This window comes from Galeopterus variegatus, unplaced genomic scaffold (assembly GCF_000696425.1).
Source record: "Galeopterus variegatus unplaced genomic scaffold, G_variegatus-3.0.2 Scaffold3086, whole genome shotgun sequence".
NCBI classification, from domain to species: Eukaryota; Metazoa; Chordata; class Mammalia; order Dermoptera; family Cynocephalidae; genus Galeopterus; species Galeopterus variegatus.
In genome coordinates this window covers 9,327-24,035 of record NW_007729197.1, presented here as the reverse complement: position 1 = coordinate 24,035, position 14,709 = coordinate 9,327, and the positions used below count along the sequence as shown (strand labels likewise).

The 14,709-nt window shown below is 38.2% G+C and overlaps 1 protein-coding gene across 1 annotated transcript in view; it reads left to right on the top strand.

Moving 5' to 3' along the window:
* The window catches only part of TOX3 (TOX high mobility group box family member 3), a 31,936-nt gene extending 18,582 nt beyond the window's left edge, over positions 1-13,354 (top strand). Inside the window, exons 4-7 of the mRNA XM_008583941.1 lie at positions 308-577; positions 4,583-4,810; positions 6,363-6,443; positions 11,372-13,354. Of these exons, the coding sequence (XP_008582163.1) occupies positions 308-577; positions 4,583-4,810; positions 6,363-6,443; positions 11,372-12,127 (1,335 nt within the window). The 3' untranslated portion in view covers positions 12,128-13,354. The remainder of the gene's footprint in view (positions 1-307; positions 578-4,582; positions 4,811-6,362; positions 6,444-11,371) is intronic.
* The last annotated feature ends 1,355 nt before the right edge of the window (positions 13,355-14,709 follow it).

Genomic DNA, 14,709 nt, shown 5'->3' with positions numbered 1-14,709 from the left:
CCTTGATACCAGTTCCTCGATAAGAAGCAGGAGTTGGAACTTTATTTTTCCTTTTGTTAATAGTCTTTCTTTTTTCCTTTTTCTTAAGTCATCCTTGACAGTTCTATAGTGAAATAGCCTGGGCTGGATATTTAGGTTTTGTGCTTCTGACCTTTCAATTTTCTGTCATGAGTCCTTATATTCATTGAATTAATAGAGACCATCATCCTGAAATAGGTCAGACGTATCTAAGGAGTTGCTAATGCTAGAAGTTCATGCATATTTGGGAAAACTAAAGTCCTTTCCCCTATCAATGTTGCCTTTTTAGGATCAGAGCCATGCCCAAGTCTCACAATACCGTCAGGATCCATCCTTGATCATGAGGTCCATCGTGCACATGACCGATGCAGCTCGCTCTGGGATCATGCCTCCTGCCCAGCTCTCCACCATCAACCAGTCTCAGCTCAGTGCCCAGCTGGGGTTGAATTTGGGAGGTGCCAGTATACCCCACACATCTCCTTCACCCCCAGCAAGCAAATCGGCCACTCCCTCCCCTTCCAGCTCCATCAACGAAGAGGATGCTGATGAAGCCAACAGAGTAAGCTGGACCACCTTAGTATGTAACCTACCAGACGATGCGGGATCTCACTGTGCTCATGTCTTTGACTTTCAGTTACGGTGCTATGTTCTTTTTCTTTATGGATTTGGAGTAGCATTTAAATTATGATGTTTAATTTTTTTACCTTCGCTCTTTTACTTATTTTCTGTTAGAGTGAATTGAACTGGAAATTGGGAGATCTGGCTTCTCCTACTAGGAGGACTTGCCCTCCCTTTCTAGAGATTTCCAGAAATTCTAGATTTTACAGAAGTTCTAAGCTGCTCTGGTTCTAAGTTAATGTCTACGTGAGCAAGTTTCAGCCAGTTCATTGTCTGAACTGTTGCCACATTTGACAGCCTTGCGACTTCGATGATATTTATCACTTAATAAATTCTAATCGTTTTACATCTTTTTGTCATGGGAAATGTATATTTTTTAAATATACATAGTTTGAAATAAAAACTCATTTGCTGGTATGACTTTTCTGAATGCCTAACTTGATAACTTTAAGGAAAAAGAATACCATAGTGATACACAATTACTTATTACTCATTCATTAATTATGTGTTGTGCACCTACTCTGTGCTTGGCATTTTACTTAGTTCTAGTGATAATCCAGATTTGTAGGAGAATTACTGCCCATGAGACTCCCCACTGGGGATGAACAGCAATATTTAAAACTAGCTCCAGATGTGATTAGGGGTGTAATTGATGTATCCAGTGTGCTGAGATTATAATTGGCTCTACTTGGGAGAGTGATTTGAGAAAGACTTTATTGAGAAGGTGATATTTGAATTAAGCCTAAAAGGATGCATTGAAAAAAGTCTGTGAGGGAGAAGAGAGTATGGTTATCATGAAGTTTTATATGGGGGAGGAAAGAAATAGAAGTTGAAGAAAGACTTCAGCTTGACTGTGATGGCCTTTCTTCCATTGGTAGTTGAGAGATGATTATTTGCACAGAGGAATGGCATAAGTAAATTTATGTTTTAGAAAGATAACTTTGGCTATATATTGAATGCATTATAAAGGGAGGGACCTGGGAAAAGGAAATCAAGTAGTAGACACTTTTGTTATGTTTCATCAAAGGCAGGAATGGACAGGATTTACCAGGATCTTCTCCTGTGCCCCTGGCAATACTGGGAAGTGCTGGAAGCACAGATACTCAGTCAATACCTATGTGTAAGTAGTGTAAGTAGTGAGACATGTAAGAGGGAGAATCATTAACATTTGGTAATCCACTGGAATTTGAAGAAGTAAGAGATAAATTGGGTTTTTGAGAGCCGGCATGGTTACCAATACATGAGACGATCAACTCAGAAAGAGAAAAGTGTTTTTTACTCCCAAGGGGAAGATGAGAGTTTGGCATGTTATAGTTGAATTTGAGGTTCTTACATTCATGTTTAAATGTCAGTTCATTGGAGCTGGAACTATAGATTCGGGGACCACCAGCATATAGATGTGAGGAAGTGGAAGGAATAAAGATTTCTTAGAGAACGGAAGTAGTTAAGTCAAGGCCAGAACTCTGAGCATCATTTATTTTTAAGTAGTAAATGGAAGAAGAGGAGCTAGAGAAGATTGAGTGTGACGTGAAAAGAAGAGAGAGGTTGAGTCATGTTGCAGAAACCAAAGGGATTTCAAGATGGAGGGTTTGGTCCATAGCATTTAATTAGCACCCATTGGGAACAGTGTTGTAAATGCACTAACAGTCTATACTCATATTCACAAGATCCTCAGTGTGGGAAGTAAAAAATAATGGTTAAAGAAACTCGAGGTGTGTGAGATGCAGTTAGGTTACAACTGGCCACTATGCACTCAGATGGGTTCCTTTCACTCCGTTCACTTGTCCACTGGTCTTAGCACTTACCTCTGTACCAAACCGAAATTATCATGTCTAAAGGGAAACTTTTACGTGACTCCTAGCTTGCTCCATTTTAAGCAAGGATCTAGATTTTGTATAAAGGCAAGAAATCCAATTTATCTTTTAAGCAACTTAGCTAAGAAAGGAAGATTCAAATTATCGCTGATTATGTCTCTTTTGGGTAAAGCTATTTCTTCAGTTTTCCCAACCCTTTAAAGTCAATGACATAAAAGTTTCCTTAGGAGGATTAATTCTGAGCTTTTATTTAAACTGTGGGACTCTTCATGTCTGGTTTATTCTAAAAAGTAATGATGATTCGGGCCAGTCATGGTTGTCCAAGAAAGGCTTCAAAGGTTGTCAACATTTGAATATTGTCTTACAGAGAATGAAGTTGAACTCCTCTCATTGGGAAAAAGCTGCACTGGAAATTGCTTTCATCTTGCCATTGGTCAGGGTATTGTTGGCACTAACAATGCCAAGTTTTTTTCTAGGAAAAGAATATAGTTGTTTGGCTCAATTAGAAAAATGTGTGTGTATGTGTATTTTTTTTCTTGTTGCTAAAGGAATGATTTTCATTGAAGGAAAATTTGGCTCCAGTTGAAGCTCTAACTGAAAAGCATCTGACTCTTGCAAGTTCAGTCATTAAGTAGAATTAAACAAGTCGCACTTATTCTGAGAATTTAGAAAGACTATGGGGTCTAGAGAATTATTGAATTAATTATGTGAGTTATGAAAGATGGAATTTTGGAGGAGAGGTGAGTTATGACTTAACCCCATCTGAAGCATATAAACAACTTGTATAAAGTGTGGATGTTGTTACCACTCAAATAGTGCAAGCTACAGGCCCACCTAGGAGCAGGCCAGTGGTTTCTTAACACTTGAGGGTTCAGAGCTCACAAAGAAAAGTTACTTATCCGTTTCCTCCCTGAGAATTTTAGTAATTGGATTAAATTCCAAATGACCCTTATTGAGAAAGTAATAACACTCTAGAAAAACCTGAATTAGAATTCAGGGCCATTAAAAGCCAATCTGTTAGTAACTGGAATCTATCTTGGTTGATCTTGCCCAAGGCTGGCTTTTAAAACAGATTTTTGTCAAATACTTCAGGGTTTTTGATGAAGTTAATTGCAAGGTTATCTTCAATATAATCATACTATAATCTGATGAAATAAAACAAGGTTATTAAATCATTTCTTCTCCTCTGGTAAGCATATTATATGATCACTGAAATTTGATGACAGTAGCTGTTGAATATAGAGCTTAGTCGTATATAAATTGGGAGTTATACCCATATCGTTTCTATGGTTCTGATCTCACAGAGTTCATACTGTGAATATGTGTGAGTCTCTATGGCAGTGTTCTCCTGGTAGTCACTTAGCGTCTACAATAAATAGCTTCTTATTAGTTTTCTTGTTAGTCTTGGTGATTTTAAGTATAAACTATTGCTCTTTTACAGGTTTGTAATTTTATAGAGTATCAATTTCCTTTTTATCTCCAGCTAAAGGACTTTTGACATTTTTACATTTCTTGTTATCCTATTCTTCAGAAAGTTGTTATTTTAGAAAATAAGTGACCTTTCCCTTATCGTGCAACTGTAGAGATTGTAGCTAATTTCCATTTGAGTTTCCGGAGACCCATTAGCAAAGTAACATTCTGGTAAAATAAAAAAAAATCAGCCTCAAAAAATCAATTCAGACCGATCATACATATGGCTTGTGACTATGGCAAGGGACCTTATTTAAAATATCTGAATATGATGATAAACATCCTGAATATTATTTAGGTTTTACTTCTAAAATCTTTGAAAATGTAAAATATTTTGTTTATGTATACATGTGTACCATAGCATATATATAGCATCGCCTGGTACAGAGTGTTCTGTTTTTCATTAGTCATAATTGCTATTTAGAGCATTATGTTGTAAATATATTGAAGATACTTCTGGGTCTCATTAATCAATGTTCTAAATGCTAATTTCTGCTGTCCAGTTAACTCTAAGCAAATTTACCCTTCCCCCGCTTTTGGTGGTGATTCATCTGTTGATGATGCTTCACAAAACCTTAAAAGAACAATTATGGATCTGAGTAAGTCTTGCTGCATTCTCTGCAAGTCCATTCTAGGCAGTGAATTTTCTTCCTGCTTTGCAGGCCATTGGAGAGAAAAGAGCTGCTCCAGATTCTGGCAAGAAGCCCAAGACTCCAAAGAAAAAGAAAAAGAAAGATCCCAATGAGCCACAGAAGCCAGTGTCAGCATATGCCCTATTTTTTAGAGACACACAGGCTGCAATTAAAGGTCAAAACCCCAATGCAACCTTCGGAGAGGTCTCAAAAATCGTAGCCTCTATGTGGGACAGCCTTGGAGAAGAACAAAAGCAGGTAAGGCATTCCATCACGGCCATAAAAAATTACAGAGTATTCCTTACACCTTTTCTGAGAGTATACATTCACTGAATGTGATCGCTTCTGATGCAAGCCTGTCTAAGCTATGGAATTAAAATGCACAAACATAAATCCAAACAACTCTCCAGTTCTCTCAGTTTCTCTGTCAGCTTAAGGGTACCTGTTCAGAACACATTCAGAGAAGGGTTGGAAGAAATCCAGGCAGTCTCCTGCAAGCATAGACTTTTGATGATAATCTTTTCATTTTAAATAATGTGGAATTTTTTCCCTTTGTTCAAAAAGGGCACTACAAAGAGATTAGGTCCATCCTGCTTTCCTTGCCATTGATCATCTTTCTGAACCCTTGTGCTATCCTGGTGGGTTTCCAAACTTTGAAGCCGCCTCTGCATGTCTCATTATTGTCACTAGGCATTTGAAATTTTATTCCAAGTTCATTTTAAAGCTTGGCAGTATGAGAGGTATTCAGAGATTAGCCATGCTGGTGGGAGCGACTTCCTTCGGGGCTCAGTTTCCTGTCCTCCTTCACAGCAACTCCTCCACACAAATGGGTTCCTTGGGGGTCAGTCCTCCTCTTGCTCCTTGCATGAAACTCCAATTACCATTAACAGGAGTTAACTTTTACATAGCCATGGAAGAATCGACCCCTATTAGTGATAAAACAGAATAATTGTTGCAGGAATGAAGAGTGGAAAACCCTTGATTTTGTCTTTTCAAATCATGAATTCATTTTGTAAAGTCATTCCTATTAGCTTGTTTCATTGGGATGGTGCCACTATAGAATTTTCCTGTTCATTTGCAGTAAGCTTATCACTGTATGGAGCAGACTGATTTTTCTATCTCAGAATTGTAATTCTAAGGGACTGGGAAACTGCTACACCTAACTTTTAAACTCTGGAGAGAAAGATAATTGTACTTTGGTCAGCCATGAGACCACTTAAGACAAGGAAGCCTAAATCAGGTTTAATATAGTGGGATTTATTTATGTAATTCATTGCTCTCACTAGTGGAAATCTCCCATCTTTCACTATTTCTATTTTATTTTCTCTGAAAGAAAGCCAAGGTTGAAAGGGCTACGTCTTTTCTCTTCTGTCTTTACACATTCTACCTGTTGTTTTTAGTCTTCTGATTTGGGATAGTTTAGAAATGTGTGTGAAGGGAAGAAGACATTGATGGAGAAACGCATTACTTTCTCTAATATGATCTAAGCCGTTTGTAGCCAAGCTTATTATCCTTGCTTCGATATTTACTGCCTTAGCACAAGGCCTTTAGCTATACTCTCGAGGAATCTCTGTTGCAGCCTGGAATCTTTTTCTCATTGGAGACAGTAAATATCAAAATTATGTTCCAGTGAGGGTGGCAGGGTTTTGTTTTGTTTTAATAGCTCTGTGTGTGTATTAACACTTAAAAATCAAAGCCAAGGAGACCAGCTTTTTATATGTTATGTTTATGTGACCTAATTTGTGCAGCAGTTATTTTATAACTGAGAATGTATATGTTAAAGTTGGTACTAACTGTGGTCTTTTAATAGGTATATAAAAGGAAAACGGAAGCTGCCAAAAAAGAATACCTGAAGGCCCTGGCTGCATACCGGGCCAGCCTCGTTTCTAAGGTAAACCTTTGGGGGTGGGGGAGGGCAGTCTTTGAAATAGTTACAATGGGGAAAGCTTCTCTCAAGCATGGAAAACATAAATGCAACTCCTCTGAGAGTTGATAAAAAGCCTCTTGAACAACTCATAAACTTATTTGTTTCCTTTAGAGATTACCCAAATGATGACATGAAAAATACGAGTTAATTTAAGCTGTTGTTGAATCTAAATTTTTTCCAAAAGATTCACTGTTTTTTATGTATGTGTATATAGATAAATTTTAAATGGACTCATTTTTTTTGTTTTTCTTTTTTTGGTCAGGGACTGGGCTGTGTGTTAATTTTTCTATTTAAGCTGGGTATGTTTGTTAGGCATTTTTGGACATCATCTCATAAATTCTCCAATGTTTACATTATTTTAACAGGAGATATTGTATTTTTTTTTTTTTCCTTTTTGTCTTTTTTCGTGTCTGGCAACGGATCGCAACCCTCAATGTCACGCCCGTACCGGACCAGGACCGGCAACGGGATCGCAACCCTCGGTGTTGCGCCCGCACCTCGTTCAGCCAGTGAGCGGGAACCGGTCTGTATGTGGGATCCGAACCCTCGGCAGGAGCGCCGCCGCGCTCCCAAGTGGTGCACTGTAGCAGTGCACCACCGGGCCGGCCCAGAGATATTGTATTTTTGACCAAACTGTTCTTCATCACATAAATAAATAAACCTCATGATTATTTAAAATAAAATTATGCTCCAAGTACTAAAAAAAAGCATATGTATTATATATTATACATAGAGTATACAATGGACCCTGATGTATTATAAAATGTACCAATATCCCAAACAAATGTCACTCTAGATGATTATTACCTTGATCCAGAAGGAGCATGAGCTGTTACATTATATTATTTTAATATTTAATTAATGTTGTCTTTTGCCTTCCTAGAATTTAGAGAGGCTTTGGGGAAGATAATTTCCAGTATAAGATCAAATATATTTCTGCCATTATATTAAGCAAATATATTAGAGGATAAAATATAATATATTTTTGCTTTTGATAAGTTTCTTCCAGCAATCAGAGATACCATTTTATTGTCATTGTTGTCTCAAGTACAACGTAGAGCTTCAAAGCCATTTTAAAGGGATTTATTCTCTTTTTTTTCTCCACCTGAGTTGTCTTCTTTGTATAAAGATCTGCATTGGCAGCTGCTCAGAATCAGATCAACAGAGGTCCTCCTGCCTTTGTTGACAGATTTTGGGACACTTACCACATCAGTAGAAAAAGAAAACAGTCATCAGGTCAATAGCAAAAACCTTTTTCTGAGACTCTGGAAGACATTCGTTGGAAGATATACTGATTTTATATTCAGATTTGCACGTTGCCCGAAAACAACTGATTATGTGGGCTACAGATATTCAGAATGGAGGTGCAGGTGGTGGTTAATCAGATGGAGTAAAGAGAGTAGAGTAACAGTGTGCGTGTATTTCTTAAGTGGATCATTGATTCACTCACTTACCCAGAAGCAGGTAGAGGTGACTTTTGTGCATGACAGCATGAATAATTGACCTTACATGGATTTAAGACAAGACCCAACATCTCAAAAGGTATTCAGGAAATAGCAACCATGATTGGGCTCATCAAGTCTGTGACTGACTTAGAAGGGATAACTTAAAAGATATACATTGTACACTACAATCAGGTTTCAGAAATATTTCCAAATGGAATGTAATGTTCCTAAGAAACCAATAGGACAGAATTTTAGAAGAATAAGTCTAAAATACTGTTTTTTTTTAATTCACTAAATGCCGTTTGAGAAGATCCTAACTTTATATTTGGAGACCTGGGAGGCTACTAAAGTAGTCCTTGAGATATAAGTTTAGAGTCATTTCAACCTGAACCAAAAGTATGAATAGCCGCTGATATAGGGATCTCAAAGGAGGCAGCATCTAATTGTACAGGGTGACAACTAGATCACATATGAAGAATTGGTTCTATTTTGGACCCCACAATTTAAAGAGAGGCAGTGACCAACTGAAGGCCCTCCGAAGAATTGTCTCCGTGACGGTGAGAACTGAAAATCAAATCATATTAGAATGATTGAAAGAATCAGGGAGGTGAGGATTTGGGGGCATATGACCTTAGTCTTCAAATATAAAGGGCCATCATATAATGAAAGCTAAGTTTGATCTCTGTACCCCGGATAGAATAACACATCCAAGAAGTAAGGTTACAGCGAGCAAGATTTCAGCCCCAACATAAGAAATAACAATAGGGTTGCATCATGTACACATTTAACTTATGCCTCTACATGCAGAGCCTGGGGCCCCTCCTTTCAGATGTGACTCTACTGTCACTTCGAATCTTCACAACAATCAAATAAATCAATAGAAGCTTACTATTAACCCATAGGGGAGTAAACCTGGCAGGCAAAGAGGAACTGTACAATCACCCACCCATATCCATTTACCATTAAGGTAGCATTTTAAAGGCACAGTGATGCAACTTGCCCGGGTGTCTACATAAAGATTTCTTTGTGGTTTTTTCCTTATGGCTAGCTTGGTGATTTTTAAATATCAGAGTATATATATGAGAATTATGTACATGTTTATGAGTACAAAACTGTGTGTGTCCTACTTTATGGGTGATTTAATGGTTTTCTTGAAGATGAAATGTTGAATGTTTTTGAGTTTCTTCTTATCCTAAAACTTTAGAATGTGACCCTCCCCTGAGCTTTTGTTAAGCAGAGAGGTGTCCACCAATGGAGGGTTCTTTAAAATGATGACACGTTCAAACAGAAGCTATCAGAAATGGCTTTTCCTACATTGGGTGACATTCCATATAAGGTCACTTTTATCAGGTTCCTTCCAAGAGTAGGATTTTATAAATCTGAGTAATAAAAATCTAGAAGTAAACATTTAAAATCATCAAAGACAGTGGATGGCAACTTGATGCTTCCAAGAGGCCCCTTATACCCCACCAACCTTAATTTTGTGTAGAATGTGAGGAAAAAATAGTCTTTAAGATGGATAATTCCAATCACTGTTACATTAGTAAAATAATTTATTTTTGTTGAGGTAATGATGTGTTTTAACACAGAATGTAATAGGTAGTTTCTCTCCATTTTGAGCCCTAGATCTGCTGATTATCTTATAATAGGCTAGTGGGTCACGTGAGTGTTGAACATTCTCCCCTTATCTGTGGCTCCTTTCATAAATTCTAGAAATCTTCGAAAATAGTTGGTAAACTTAAACATTTCTGAACTTGTACTTCAATTTAATAACTCTGAGGAGTCTAATTATCTTTTCTTCTATTCAAGAGAGCACTGTTATAAATAATCACACAAACAGGGCTTGTTGGGGCCGGCCCGGTGGCGCACTGCTACAGTGTGCCGCTTGAGAGCGTGAGGGCGCTCCCGCCGAGGGTTCGAATCCCACATACAGACCAGTTCCTGCTCACTGGCTGAGCGAGGGGCGGGCGCAGCACCGAGGGTTGCGATCCCGTTGCCGGTCCCGGTCCGGTACGGGCGTGACACTGAGGGTTGTGGTCCGTTGCCGGACACGAAAAAAGACAAAAAGGAAAAAAAAAAAAAAAAAACAGGGCTTGTTAAGTTAATTTTACTCATTTTTATTATTATTTTTGACACATCACAATGTACATATTTATGGGATACAATGAGATATTTGGATACATGTATATAATGTTTAATGATCAAATCAAGGGTGATTAGCATATTCATCACTTCAAACATTTGTCATTTCTTTGTGTTGGGAACATTCAAAATGATCTCTTCTAGCTGTTTGAGATTATACAATAAGTGTTGTTGATTATAGTTGCCCTACAATGCTACTGAACACTAGAATTTATTCCTCTTATCTAACTGCAGTTTTGTGTCCATTAACCAACCTCTCTTTATTCCCCTTTCCCCACTCCCCTGCTGAACCTCTGGTAACTACTTTTCTACTCTCTACTTTGATGAAACACAGGGCTTTGAAGTTTTCTAGTAGTGGTAGTCTTCTGGTGGTAGTAGTAGTTGTTAATTCATAAAAATAGCTAACATTTTCTAAGTGCTTACCATTGGTCTGACACTGTTCTACATGCTTAAGACACAAGTTGATTTAATTCTCACTACCTCTACACAGGTAAATACCATATAACCCCATTTTGTGTGTGAGAAAATTGAGGAAGAGATGGGTGAATTAACTTGCCCGGAGTCATGAAGTTGTTAGGCAGTAGAGCTGGATTTGAACTCAGGCAGTCTACACTCTTATCTTTCTATACATGCTACTCAGTGGTGAGGTTCATACAGACTGAAATGCTGCAGAATTGTTGCTCTTAAATATCAGTTATCTTTTGCCACCATAGTGCAGTCCCCTAAAGATAAGCATGTATCTCAGAGTGCCAGTTAGCTGGCTGGTTCTTCAAATCTAGCCCAGGCTGGGCAGGGTCAGCTAGCCCTGCTCTTCTGTCTGCAGTTAGCTTGCCGGTTGGAGGGGGCTGCACTTATTTGGATATATGGCAGTTGCTGGCTCTTGAGTGGGGTAACTGAGCCACAGGTTTGTCAGCATTCACATGGCAGTGGCAGGGTGTGGAAGGGGAGAAAGTGGAAGGGTGCAAGGTCTCTAGAGGTCTCAGCTTGAAACTGGGACAGTGTCACTTTCATCGCTTTCATTTGGCCAAAGCAAAGTCACAAGACCAGCCCAGACTCAAGGGGTAGGGAATTTGGCTCCACCTATGGGAGGAGCTAAAAAGTCACATGACAAAGCATGATATGGGGAGCATGGATAAATGAATAATGGTGGCCGCTTTCTAAATCAATTTATGATACTTAAATATACTTAAATATTTTAAATATTGTGTATCGTGTATTGTAACATTCTGGAATTTTCTCCCTCCAAATGCAAAATATTTTACTTTCATATTATAACGTTCTGGAATTTTCTCCCCCCAAACACAGGCTGCTGCTGAATCAGCAGAAGCCCAGACCATTCGATCTGTTCAGCAGACCCTGGCGTCGACCAATCTGACATCCTCCCTCCTTCTCAACACTCCACTGTCTCAACATGGAACAGTATCTGCATCACCTCAGACTCTCCAGCAATCACTCCCTAGGTCAATTGCTCCCAAACCTCTAACCATGAGACTCCCCATGAACCAGATTGTCACATCGGTCACCATTGCAGCCAACATGCCCTCGAACATTGGGGCTCCACTGATCAGCTCCATGGGAACGACCATGGTTGGCTCAGCCTCCTCCACCCAAGTGAGCCCTTCCGTGCAAACCCAGCAGCATCAGATGCAGTTGCAGCAGCAGCAGCAACAGCAGCAGCAGCAGCAGCAGCAACAACAGATGCAGCAGATGCAGCAGCAGCAACTCCAGCAGCACCAAATGCATCAGCAAATCCAGCAGCAGATGCAGCAGCAGCATTTTCAGCACCACATGCAGCAGCACCTACAGCAGCAGCAGCATCTCCAGCAGCAGCTCAACCAACAGCAGCTGCAGCAGCAGCTGCAGCAGCATCTCCAGCTGCAGCAGCTGCAACACATGCAGCACCAGTCGCAGCCTTCTCCTCGGCAGCACTCCCCCGTTGCCTCTCAGATAACATCCCCCCTCCCTGCCATCGGCAGCCCCCAGCCAGCCTCCCAGCAGCACCAGTCACAAATACAGTCTCAGACACAGACTCAAGTATTATCGCAGGTCAGTATTTTCTGAAGAAGCACATGGCAGATGGATTTGTGGATACCAAGGAGAGTGGCATAGGAGGGGAAAGCATATGTGGCTGAACCTTGTAAGGTGGTGTTGGTTATGCAGAAATGTGTGACAGATCAAACGGTCCTCTCAAGTGTCTATTAGATAGGCAATAAGAACTACAGCGTAGCGGGGTAACATCTTTTAGCTGACTATAAATCACTTTGTTTTTAAACAAGAAAAGCTGTGCTCTTTTATGTGATGCCTTTTTTATTTATTCAGGCTATACCTACAATATGTGAATCAAATCGTTTAATGAATCCTGGGACATATTGATGACTATAAACTGGCCTCTCTGAGTCATAGAAAATGGCCTTATTCCTCCAGAAGTGAGTGAATCACACTTCCAGGCTATTTGAACTTCTGAAGCCCTAAAAATAAAAAGCACAGTGGTAACTACCTGAAGTATGAAGATCCAGTTTCATACAAACATTTGTATGATGTGAATTGTTGATGGCATTTTTTTTGTCATGAAAAAGATAGTGTAAATCACAGACTTTTGCCAAAGCTCTTATTTTTTTCCTAAATCTCTCCAGAAAAAAAAAATGCAAGTGATTAGATTCAATTATTAACTCATTTCCACTTTTTATCCATGACTTCTCCAAATCAAGCCACAGTATATGTTGTAACAATATCTATGACCACTGTTAGCCCATAATATTCATTCCAATTAGAAGAAAAGAAATGTGAATATTATATTCCGTGTTTTGAGTGACAAGTTTCAAAAAATAAAAACACTGTATTTTTAAAAGGGAAATGCACTTAAATGAAGACAGTTATTACAAAAGTTAAGATTTAAAAAGAAAAAAGCAAGAGTTTTTATTATGATGTGATACCGGTAGAATATTTAAAAGGCACACCACATCTGAATAATCAATGTAAATATTTTCTTTCAAAGTTGTAAGTTTTCATATCATGTGTTGTAAAGTTTTCTTAAACGAGGCTTTAACGTAAACACTGGTGACATAAACCATTCATTGCTACGTTGCTTATTGTGTTTTTATGCTGTTTTATACTTTTTTATGAGTTACGATAGCAGCAATTAAGTTGTTTGTATTTTGCTTAACTAAAACAAAAATGCTTTTATCTTGCTATAGAATAAACACATTTCAGTAAAAACTGTGGACTGTATTTTGATGCAACAACAAGGAAACTGTTCACTTTTCAAATAAAATGATATGTCAAATTTCACTTTTGGTTCCTTGACTACATTTAAGATGGGAAATATGCCATATGCCAAGTTTTATTTCAGCCTGGGCATCATCTTCCATTTCCAACTGGAAATTTGATATTCATGGCTAAGAATTTGGATTGCACAACCCAAAATCAGGGCCCTTTAAAAAAATAAACAACAACCCCTGGGGAATATTTTTGTAATTGTATTTTTGTTAAGATGAAAGTGTAAGTTAAGCATAGAGAAAAAAGCATTCATTTGATATTGGAGGCTAGAACTAGCTGTCATTGTGCTATTAAAATGGATGGTGAATACTAATTCTTAAGCCAAAATAATTATTTCAGTGTCCATTTCTTCCCCCTTTTCTTGCTCTGTAGTGGCTCCTCTTTGAGAGCAGTATGACCACTATCCCCAGTTGTCTTGCATGATTAATTACAGCATCTGTCCTGTCAGAAGCTATAATGAAGAGGTCTTGATAAAAATTGCAAATTACCACTGGCAACAGTCTTAAACTGCTTATGATAAAACGAAAATTAAAAACAGCAAGTGTCAACCCTGACCAGAATCCTAATCTGGAAAACATGAGGGTATGCGTGGTGCTGTCCATAGCTACTGTGTGCAAGACTTTCGAAAATAATGGAATATGGATTCCTCAAAGTTGTTGTATTTCAAAGAATATTTACTGTATGTTGTGGGTTATGAATAATGAATTCAGCTTTCAATATTTCATAATCCTCTCATACTCTGTATTATGTACAAATATTGAACAGCAAGAGATTCTAATTATAAATTTATAGATTTCTTGCTGTAGAAAAATTTATGTCTAAATTGAAGCTTTTCATAAGATGTATTAGTTGACAGGTATCAGTGTTCAAACAGTCCTGGAATGATACCTAATCACATCTACAAGGGGGTGATTGTATTCCACAAAGAAATGATCTGCTTGCATCAGACCTATCCGAAGCAGAGCTGATGCTAAAAGATTTTCTGTGAATTGAAACTAACGTTACATAACAATAAGAACCATTTTATATTCTGTTGTGAAACCTTTAGACAAATGTCTTCAAAATTAATTGCTAAACTACATGTGACAGTAATTGTGTATTAGTTCTGTAATTGTCATTTTGAAAACCCATGAAGTATTGCTTGGAAAAAAATGTCACTACTGATAAGACTTAATTGCGAGTGAAGTCTGTTTTCAACTGTTTGCAGTTAGAAGCAGGTGTTGTAATATCTATTAAATGATTTTATAAATCTTAGGTTTTATCACATTTGATTAAATGCTGCTAAGCCACTGACGGTTGATTCCAGGAAAAAAAATTGCATAATTCCTACAGTTTAAAAAATTAATCAACAGGCAAAACTATATATT